Source organism: Nyctereutes procyonoides, unplaced genomic scaffold, assembly GCF_905146905.1.
Source record: "Nyctereutes procyonoides isolate TBG_1078 unplaced genomic scaffold, NYPRO_anot_genome, whole genome shotgun sequence".
In the NCBI taxonomy this organism is placed as follows: domain Eukaryota; kingdom Metazoa; phylum Chordata; class Mammalia; order Carnivora; family Canidae; genus Nyctereutes; species Nyctereutes procyonoides.
In genome coordinates, this window is record NW_026575052.1 from 32,317,895 (window position 1) to 32,329,203 (window position 11,309).

The 11,309-nt window shown below is 53.9% G+C and overlaps 1 protein-coding gene across 1 annotated transcript; it reads right to left on the reverse strand.

The window, feature by feature from the left end:
• Positions 1-3,268: 3,268 nt before the first annotated feature.
• Positions 3,269-5,113, reverse strand: LOC129514085 (uncharacterized protein DKFZp434B061-like). The gene is made up of 2 exons (XM_055332650.1): positions 4,855-5,113; positions 3,269-4,053 (listed from the first exon to the last, which is right to left on the reverse strand). Exons 1-2 carry the CDS (start codon positions 5,111-5,113, stop codon positions 3,269-3,271), a joined length of 1,044 nt encoding a protein of 347 aa, XP_055188625.1.
• Positions 5,114-11,309: the final 6,196 nt, after the last annotated feature.

An 11,309-nucleotide genomic window follows, 5' to 3' on the forward strand; every position in this document is an offset into this window, starting at 1 on the left:
AATGGGGTTAAGAGCACATGTCTCATAGGGCTGTTTTAAAGCAGATGATTTATCGTTCACTCTGGGCTATTCTGTTACATCTCTCCCACATGTGTCCAGGCCAGACACTAACCCACTGCGGCGCGCTTGGACGCAGGACGCAGAGCTGCCTCGGAATCCCTCTCAGGCCAGAATTCTGGGCTTACCTGCCAAGTGCACAAAGTCGGCAGGGGAAGGCGGACTGGCCACCCTGGGCCTCAGAGCTACGCTCACTGCTGTCTGTGCTCGTCCTTTCGTCCGTCCCTCAGGGACCCTCTATCAGTCTACACAAAGGGCCAAGACACTTGGCAGTCCGAGGCACTTGCCTAGAACTCCTGCCTGCTACTTCCTCCTCTCTACTACTGCTGAGCTGGCCTCTCTATTCCCACGTGTCTGTGACGCTGCCCGAGTCTGCAAGAGGCAAGCAGAGGCGAAGGTCAACAGTTAAGTGGAAAAGAAAAATGAGATAAGAAAAATATATATATCCAGACCAACGTGGGTCTTTGTCATTTGTTTTCTACTTTACTGGTTCTTCTGACATTTTTTGCAGATGAGGAGTTGTGCCAAGTACTAGTATTCATCGAAATAGTCAAATCCCTCAGTCTGAAGGTTAGCCATTTTACCAGTGTTTGTAGAAAAAACCCCAGAGGCACTGATGTGTTCAAGGTCACCCGCTGAGACATAAATGAAAGTGGCAGGCGGCTTGAGCTGGGCATCCTTGATGAAGCCAAGGTTATGAAAATATATTGTTGCATTTTAACCTCTAAGTAATTTTTTGAAGTAGTTGACTCTTCTTTTAGACTTTAATCTCACGATCAGAGAACATACCTTTTCCTACTACGTTAGAAGTAAAGTTTCATTTTCCCTGAGTTGCATTGGGAAGGAAACAGTTCTTATTTGCCCTAATGGTAAACAGAGGAAATGCGCCCCCTCCCCCATCACCCAGGCTCAAAAGTGGCTGTAAGGATTTTATAGAAGACTGTGAAACAACAAAAACGTCTATTCCATTGGGCTCACCAAATATTTCTTTAGCAACTGGCCCCAAAATCGTTATTTGGAATTCTCCTTGCCTTGGAACGCCTCCTGCCTTAGCATCGGTGTTGGGATTATGAGCAATTTCCTCATTCGCCCCTTACTCAGGGCCCTGGCATCTTTGGGCTTTACGACCAGGCTTTGTGTCTTACTATCTCCGAGATTCATTTGTCATTAAGAACGTGTCTGTGGGCCACACTTCTTCCAAGGGCTCTCCACGTAGGACACAGATGAAAAGTGAACACAAGTCATCTCCAAGTGTAGACATAATTAATGAGGCCGACTTCTTAACACCTAGAGGTTGAGGTGCGGAGCAGGGGCGACACAGGGAACCGTACTGTAGGCCCTCCTTAAGTGGTTGCCGATGTGGGTGAGGTGGGCTGGCACTGACACTATTCCATTTGAGGGTCTGGGGGGGGTTCAGGTCGATGGGAGACCCCAGGAAGCCCCTCAGACTGACCCTGAGACTCCCTGCTGGGCTGCAGAACCCCATCTCGGTGTCCTCCCCGAGGACACGTGGCCCTCCCTCTACTGAGCGGGGATCACTCCAGGGATAAGCAGCATGTTTTAAAAGCTTCATTCCTGTGTCCTAAATGTCTTCGTGAGTTGAAGGAACGTTTAAAAATAAAAGCAGACATTTGTTTCCCAATAGTCACAGTTCAAAATGGCATGTGCAAGTCTCCCTGCGGTCATTTTTGAAATTTAAAAAAGCTTTTCGTGTCGCTTTTAAAACAGAAAAGCCATCTGAATGGGAAGGGAAGCATTTAGCATTCCAAAGCCCAGAGCTGCCCCCCGTGGGGCCCCATCAGACAGCCGGGGCCAGAGTCTGGGAACGTGGCATCTGGTAAATGACCCGCTCGCTCTGCGGGTGAGGCCTCCGTCCTGGCGGCCACGGCGGGCTGCAGGGAGCAGGAGCGCAGGCACCAGGCCCAGCACGTCCTGCCCTTGGCATCACCGGGGAGGAGGACACGTCCTGCCCTTGGCATCACCGGGGAGGAGGACACGGCTTTGGCACCGGCCGGACGCTCACTCTCGTTTTGGCTCCACCGCTAATCAGCTGAGGCCCCGATAATTATTTTGAGCCCCCGAACCTCCACTTCTTCGGAGCCAATGGCAGGGACCCTGGTCTCTACTCGGCGATCTTTGTGTGGAAGGAGACGCGGGGCCCTGGAGCTGCGCCGCGGGGCCGCTTCCACCCGGCCCTCCCCTCCGCCAGCCCAGCCCCGGCCCCTGGGGCCCGTCCTGGCCTCCCCCCACCCCCGGCTCGGACGGTGCCTCCCCACGTGCGACCGCGTCCTCTGCCGTCGTGTGAGGCCGCCCGGACACCCCACAGGGTTCGTGGATCAGCCACTGGGGCCGGGGGGGGGGCCTCGCTCCGCCAAGTAGGTGTGACGCTCGCTAGAACCTTCAGGAAAAGGGTCTTACTCCAAAAAAAGGGCTGTGAGGGGGCCAAGTTCAGGCAAAGCAGCGATGAGCTTAAGAAGGCGTGTGTGGGGTCACCGTCGGCACCGGCCGCCAGGCGCAGACACGGCCCTCCACGAGCCCTGAGGGCGGCGGGGCAGGCCCGGCGGCCACGTGTCTGCGCCGCGCACCCTGGAGGGCTCCCCCCGACCCCCCTCGCTTTCAGACCCACCTGGGGTCCAAGCCGGGAGAGCACCGGGTACGGCCTGTGGTCACGGGGACTCCCCGTCTCAGGGCTCCGGCGGTTCTAGTGTCTCTCGGGGTGACGCGGGCGGGCGTCCTCTCGGGGGTGACGCGGGCGGGTGTCCTCTCGGGGGTGACGCGGGCGGGTGTCCTCTCGGGGGTGACGCGGGCGGGTGTCCTCACGGGGTGACGCGGGCGGGTGTCCTCTCGGGGGTGACGCGGGAGGGCGTCCTCACGGGGTGACGCGGGCGGGCGTCCTCTCGGGGGTGACGCGGGAGGGCGTCCTCACGGGGTGACGCGGGCGGGTGTCCTCTCGGGGGTGACGCGGGCGGGCGTCCTCATGGGGTGACGCGGGCGGGTGTCCTCTCGGGGTGACGCGGGCGGGCGTCCTCTCGGGGTGACGCGGGCGGGTGTCCTCTCGGGGGTGACGCGGGCGGGCGTCCTCATGGGGTGACGCGGGCGGGCGTCCTCTCGGGGTGACGCGGGCGGGTGTCCTCTCGGGGGTGACGCGGGCGGGCGTCCTCATGGGGTGACGCGGGCGGGCGTCCTCTCGGGGTGACGCGGGCGGGCGTCCTCACGGGGTGACGCGGGCGGGCGTCCTCACGGGGTGACGCGGGCGGGTGTCCTCTCGGGGGTGACGCGGGCGGGCGTCCTCATGGGGTGACGCGGGCGGGCGTCCTCTCGGGGTGACGCGGGAGGGCGTCCTCACGGGGTGACGCGGGCGGGTGTCCTCACGGGGTGACGCGGGCGGGCGTCCTCTCGGGGTGACGCGGGCGGGCGTCCTCTCGGGGTGACGCGGGAGGGCGTCCTCACGGGGTGACGCGGGCGGGTGTCCTCTCGGGGTGACGCGGGCGGGCGTCCTCTCGGGGGTGACGCGGGCGGGCGTCCTCATGGGGTGACGCGGGCGGGCGTCCTCATGGGGTGACGCGGGCGGGTGTCCTCTCGGGGGTGACGTGGGCGGGCGTCCTCTCGGGGGTGACGCGGGCGGGCGTCCTCTCGGGGGTGACGCGGGCGGGCGTCCTCTCGGGGGTGACGCGGGCGGGCGTCCTCTCGGGGTGACGCGGGCGGGTGTCCTCTCGGGGGTGACGTGGGCGGGCGTCCTCTCGGGGGTGACGCGGGCGGGCGTCCTCTCGGGGTGACGCGGGCGGGTGTCCTCACGGGGTGACGCGGGCGGGCGTCCTCTCGGGGTGACGCGGGCGGGTGTCTTCTCGGGGTGACGCGGGCGGGTGTCCTCACGGGGTGACGCGGGCGGGTGTCTTCTCGGGGTGACGCGGGCGGGTGTCCTCACGGGGTGACGCGGGCGGGTGTCCTCTCGGGGTGACGCGGGCGGGCACCCCCAGCGCACAGCAGGCAGCAGAGCTCAGAGCAAGCCTCACGGCAAGGCACGTCCTCGGCAGGGGCAGCCGGCGGTTCTTTGGCGGCGGGCACGCAGGAACCCCGAAGAGATCTCGGCCGCGGACAGGGGTGAACCCGCGATCGGAGAGGGCGACGAGAGACGCCTGCGTTCCTAAGGACACGGAGCCTCTGGGCTTCGGGGGAACACTGGGGAGCACCGGGGCTCCGGCGGCGCGCGGCTCTCGTGCACCCGAGGGGCGGCCTCTCAGCAAGGGAAGATGTAGCGAGGGAGACGACGTAGCAGGCCCAGGCCCAGGCCCAGGCCCAGGGATACCCCCCCCCACCACGCGCACGCACACACAGAATGGGCATTTGAGATGTTCGAGAACACCTGTATTTTGGAGGACCACCCCCTAGACCTCCGGAACTTAGACTCTTTGGCACTTCTTTTTAAAGTCGGCTCATGCCCGGCGTGGAGTCTAATGGGTGACCTGAACTCATGACCCCGAGATCACGACCTGAGCTGAGATCGAGAGCCGGACCCTTAACCGGCGGAGCCACCCAGGGGCCCCTTGCTTGGCACTTCTAATCCCAGATGTTCATTTTCTATCCTTGGTAACGATCTGACACCTCAGGGCCTTGGGGACCCGGGCGGGGCTGCCTCTCGGGGTGAGCCAGCCCTAGGACCGCCCCCGCCCCCCTTCCTGCTCTCCAGGGCCCGACTCGGCTTCCCTCCCGCAGCGGCGGGCACAGGCCGGGGAGCCCCCAGGAGCCCGGGGCCTGCGGGGACCCACGCCCCAACCCTAAGCCCGCCCGCCCGCCCGCCTCCCCCGGCCCCTCGAGGTCTGGCTCCCCCGCTTTCCGTCTCCCCCGCGGACCCCTTCTCTCGGGAACCGCAGACGGTAGCTTCCCAGAGGCACTGCCCCCGATCTGTGAGCCTCCGCGAACCTCCATGAAGACCGAAGTCCTGGTACGTTTTTAAGCCACCCCAAGTCGGAGGAATTCGGGAATTCGTAAAAGCCTCGGGGTTGCGCCGGATCGGCTGGGGGCGAACCCCGGCCAGCTGGAGCCTCACCTTCCTCATCCGGGAAGCCTCCCCGGGTCGGGTCGGGTCGGGTCGGGTCGGGTCGGGCCCGCACCCGCGCCTCCCTTCCCCCTACTCCGTCTCCCCGCTAGCCTAGCCGGCTCCGCCACCCGATCCCTCGTCCTCCGGACGGGCCCGGCCGCTCCCGGCGCCCTCAGCGCGACCCCCGCTCCCCCGGGTCCCCGCGGGGGGCCGCCGCCCGTGCGCGCCGTCTGGGAGGCGCCGGCCTCGCTGGCTCCGGGCCCCGTCGGCCCTACCGAGCTCTCGAGCTCTCGGGCCGGAAAAGACGTCACGTGTTCGGCAGGACGCCGGGGAAAATACGCCTCTGGGGGCCGCGGCGAGCGGCGCCGCGTTTCTGCCGTCACCCCCGAAGGCCCGGGGTCCCCGGGGCTCCGGCACCAGGATCTGAAGAAACCACGAGGGTCAACGGACGCGAGCGGCGGCTCCTGTTTGTGCGGACGCGGCCCTCGCCTCCCTCGGGCTACGGTCCCCGGAAAGACGGTACGAGACGCTCCTAGGCCCCTCCAGAGCCGCCCCAGAGGGGCTGCTGTCGGTTACAGGATCCCCGTGCCCTGTCCCTGCTTGAAGGAGCGAGCGGGGTTGTCTAAAAGCACAGGTTCTGGGGGCGCCTGGGTGGCCCGGCCGGTTTCGGACACCCCGACGCCTGCTTTCTGCCCCCTGAGGTCAGGATCCCCGGCTGTGGGATCGAGCCCCACATCGGGCTCCACGGCGGTGCGGCGTCTGCTTCGGAGTCTCCTCCCTGTCCCTCTGCCCTGTGTACCTGCGCACGCTCTCTCTCTAAAATGAATAAATAAATTTTTTTTTTTTTTAAAAAAAGCACAGGCTCTGAAAGCAGATTAAACAGGTTGCCATCCTGACTTTTGCTCTTTGCCCTCCACGTGCACATAAGTGGCCTGATTTCTTGAATCCTCAGACCCCCTCCCTGCAAAACAAATAAAATAATAATAATGCCCACCTCGCTGAGTCGTGGTAGGGGTGAGAGGAGGTCTGCAGACAAATCTCTTAGCACCGGGTCTGGTTCATAGTAAGTGCTCAATAAATAGTATTACCACCTGCCCAGCCTCCTCGGGTCCCGTCTTCAGCAAAACTGAAGCCTCTGCTCCCCAGACAAGGTTTTCTGTAACCGTGCGTGGGCCTGCTGACGTTAACGGCTGGGGGTTGAGGCTGACCAGGCACTTCCGACGGTTGGCAGCAAGTGTGTGCAGGGCTGTTACCATGTTTAATGTCAGCGTTCTAATACCACAGGATAGGTGATACTGGTATTTCACATCTTGGGTCAGCACCGGCCATGAATTGTTCTACAGAGGTGTTGGACTCTTGAACTGACTTAATGGGTGTTGTATGGATTCTACACCTTGCCTTGGTGATTATTACCTAAGTAACAGTGTACTTAACCATTTCTGTTTTTTATTTTATTTTATTTTATTTTTTAGTTCGTTAGTAGGGACACAGCATGGAATTTCTTCACACAGATTCACTCAGAGATTTTCATGGCAAGTGTGAGGGTTGAGGACCTTCCTAGTTTTTGTTTACTTTTTTGTTCTCTGTGGAAACAATCTGCCTATGATGCATGACTTGCACGAGGGCTATAGCTGATAAACCATGCCTCTCATTACCATCCACCTCAGTATAAGATATTCCTTTGCAGCAATCTTCATATATGTCTCTCTGAGCCATGGAAATATTAAGAAAAATTAGGTGAAATTCCCTCTGACTTTAAGGAATTCCATATACTGTAGGGTTTCAAAGTCTTGGAACATAGATCTTGAATTTCCCCAATAATCATAGCAAAAAGTTCTTGAAAATGTGCTTATTACTTTTTTTTTTAAAGTTCTATTCTTTTCCTGCTTTTTCAGGTCCCTGAAGATCAACAATTTTGCGATCTATGCAGTACTCACTCTGCATACATTCTGCTGTTGGAAAACACATCCGCTGTTAATTAGTTTGGGACAACAGTCACCTTTAAGCAGTTAAAATCCTCCCCACCAACCCAGGCAAATATAATCCACTGTATGTTTGTGAATAAGGACTCCAGGATCTGGGGAGCAGACACAATCAGGAGGTCAGGGCATCTGCTGAGCCGGGGCTAGGCCCCCACGTTGGGTGGCTGATTGTGTAAGAAAACCAGGAATTAGCATTGCCCCTGTAAGAGAGGGGAAGCGGGCTGGGTCCGCTGGGCAACTGGCTTTGGCCTGTAAGGAAGACCTTTGTGTTCAGTGGCCAAGTTACATTCATTAACATGCTTGGAGCTCTAGAAAGGGTGTGTTAGAAGGTACCCTCAGGGCTACTTTACCTGCTGATATGATGGCTTTAGTGAAAACTGGTAGACAAAAGGATACGCAATAGGATTTAAAAACTGTGTCTAAAAAAAAAAAAAAAAAAAAAAAAAAAAAAAAAAAACCTGTGTCTAGATGCCCTTGGAAGGAAGAAGTAAATAGATACAGTTCTCTGAGTGTTTCTGATCATTGAAAAACATTCAAATTCCCAATGATTTAAAAAAAAAAAAAAGATCACTTCTAGAGAAAAGTTGAGAAACAGTACAATGAACACATCCACTGACTCTTCACCAAGGTTCTGCCATTGTTAACATTTTATCACATCTGAGCTATTTTTTCTTTTTTATTTATATTTAGTATCGAAAGCATGGGAAAGAAGACAGCTGATAAAATACCTCACTGCTGAACGTTTCAGTTTATATATCCTACGATATATAAATATGAACATTCTTTTCTAGCGAGGTACTATTATCCCACCCAGTAAATGAACATTTCTTCTACATTATTTAACGTGCTGTCCACATTTAAATTCCCCCAATCATCCCCAAGGTGGGTTTTATAGAGCTTTTGTTTGCTTTAAATCCAGGATCCAGTCAAGTTATCGCACTGTATTTGGTTACGTTTCTTTGGTCTCTTTTAACTTAGAAAATCCCTATTTACTCCTGCCTTTTCTCCTTTTCATGACTCTGACTTTTTTGCAGAGTCCAAGGACTGTCTTGCATGTGTTTCAAATTCTTTATTTATTTGGCCCCTCATAATTATACTACTTGTAAATGTTTTAAGGAAAAATACTAGCGACGTATTTTAATGCTTCACACGAGGAACATAAAACGTCAGCCTGTCCCTCTGCTTGCAACTGCGATAACTTTAAGTCTGGCTTTTGCTAGGCTATCTTAGAGAATATTCTAGGGAGAATTGGCACCAAGACTTTGGCCATTCCCTTTAGCACACGGCCTTCTATGGCTCTCCACTGAGACACACCCACGCTGACAAAGCTGGGGACCAAGTGAGGCCATCAAGGAATGACAAGTAAGGGTAACGCTGGAGAAATCTCCCATTTGGCCTGAACCAGTCCATCCAGGAGAAAGCTTGATTGGCATCCTATCGAGAATAGCCCATGTTAGGACCTATCCCCATAATACTGGGTTCCTCCTGTAAAGACAGCAGGTGATATACTGGCTCCCAGTTCTGGACCTAACTAGATAGGCGACTGACATGCCCCCTGTAGCACTACTAACATTTGTTTTTGGTCTACTAAAAACATATGTCAATCAACAATTACAGCAACTAGATGACTGGAGGGCAGAGATCAACACTATACACAAAGGCACGAGTTGACTTTCCATGGGCCACCGAGGCAAACACATAACCCATTCAGTGCCAGTGATGCACACAGGTCATTCTGTGGATCCCAAAGCTCAGCCTGCATAAACCTTGCCAGAACACTCTAGAGACAGTTCCCATAACTGTTATTCAGGGGGGAAGGCCCAGAGAGTTTTTCCCACTATGTGTAGTGCGTTGAAATGGAATCCAAAAACAAAGGCTCAAATCGCTTATTCTCATCTTCCTGGCAAAGGGTATACAAAAAGAAAAGATCATTTCATTCTACTGGAAAGAACCCATCAGGATAGATTTGAACAAAGCATTATGAAGGTACACAGAAGACAGGATTTCGCCCCTTCCCCTTGGTTCTACTTGACAAAGGGGGAACGAGCACAGCTGTATGTCTTCCTCCAATTTAGCATTCCCAGTGCTTCCTAAGGGTCTCAAATCTGATTAGGAGGAATCCAAGAGAAACACTAAGTGAGAAAGGGCTGTATTAACAGATTCACCGAGTGCAAAGGTATTTCCACAGTCCGTAGCCGTATTAGTCTCCTATCGCTGCTGTAACATATTATCATCCATTTAGTCTCTTCAAGCAAGATAAATTCTTTCTCGTGCAGGTCTGGAGGCCAGAATTCTAAAATGCATTTCACTGAGCCAAGGCTAAGTGTCAGCAGAGCTGGTTCATTCTGGAGGCTCTGGGGGAGAATCCATTTCCTTGACTTTTGTCAGCCTTTAGTGGCCACTTCACCTGTCCTCAAAGCTCATCATTCAGGGTGTGCTTCCTTCATTAATTCATCTTCTCCTCTCCTGTAGTCAAATCCCTCTGCTGCCTTCTTATAGGAACACACATGATTATATTAAGACCCACCCAGTTAATTCAAATCATCTTCCCATCTTGAATATCCTCAACTCCTTACATCTGTAAAGCCCCTGTGCCACGTACAGTTAGATACCCAGGATCTGGGGATGAGGATGTGGACATCTTCAGGGACCATTATTCCGCCTACCTCAGTACCTTACGAGTAACATAGACACCTTTCACCCATATGTGTTATTGGGTTCCTCCACAACGTCCATGGTAGCTGATTATGAACTTCATTCTTATATGAGGAAATAGGAACTCAGGTTAAGTGACTTATGTTCAGGAAACCAACAGAACTTCGGTTTCATTCTGTCTTTTCATCCACTGCTCTTTCCTACTAACTCTCAGTGAAAAGGCAGGAAATGTCATGAGATTTAAGGATTTCGAGTAGGCTGGTGTATTGGGCCAGAGAACAGGATCCACATCCTAGACAGAATTCACTATAAAGAATCGTCAACTGGGTACAGACAGTCTTTGCTCTGTGTGGTAATGGGGGCTAAAACATGATTGTGTAAGCTACAGTCATGCAAAAAAGTTTTAATAATCAGAGAAATTTTAATTGTTCTATTAACTTTAGAAAGTTTTGTCAAAATATTAAAAACTTGTGAGTTACAAATGTGTAAGGAAATGAAAAATACGATAAAAGCAACATTTATTTAGCACATTACAAAGCATTGGAAACATGGAGATATAATGTGATTTATATTTTCATAAAAACTTAAGAATGATTTGAGCAGTACTTGCTTCTTTTTTGCTTTATAATTTACTATGTTGTGCAAACATCTTTTCTTTGCCTTGAACAAATCTTCGTACTCCTTTTTTAAGTTTGGATCAGCTCTCAAGTTCCAATGTCACACAAATACCTCCTTGATGTCTTTAATGTAAAGTGTCTTGCCAGTGTCCCTTCCTCTGAGACATCTTCATTCTTTAGGCCAAACCCACCTTTTCTCGTTTGTGTTGGGAAGTTTGTGTCACTGCCTCCCTCCGGCTCCCCACCCACCGTCTCTGAGCCGACAATGATGTCCATGTTCCTCACCGTTAGCTACCTATCTCTTCTGTAACTCCATTTATGTTTCATTTGAATGTCACAACTAGCAACACCATTTTTCATTTCTCTGCTGCATTTTCTTTACTGGTCAGTTCCCTCTTTCAGTGACCTGTTTTTATAAAACATCCTGTGGGTTTATCACTGGGAGACAGGGAGCCAACATCATTACCTATTTTGCTGTTTGCGTGTGTGGCCCAAATAACAGATGCATAGAAACCATCCAGTGGTTTCTGGAAATAAATGACATGATTGGTCACCAATCACAGTGTGCATCTGTTGCTTACCTAGTAATCTGTGGACTGAAGAGCTGGGAAGGAGGGGGTGCCTGGGGGACTCCATTGGCTAAACATCTGCCTTGGGCTCAGGTCGTGATCCCGGGGTCCTGGGATGAAGCCGCACATCTGGCTCCCTGCTCAGTGGGGAGTCTCCTTCTCCCTCTGCCTCTCCCTCTGCTCTTGCTCTCTCTCTCTTCTAGTAAATAAAATCTTAAAAAAAAAAAAGAGCTAGGAATGCGGTTTGTCCTCATGTACTCACAGTTAATACACGATGGTAACTAAAACTTGACTGTTTCTTAGGGGGCCGATGTCCTCCACAGAGCTGGGGCAGCTGCACCTGGCCCCGTGGGCTGTGCAGCCAGGCTGGCCTGTGCTGGGGGGCGCCGGG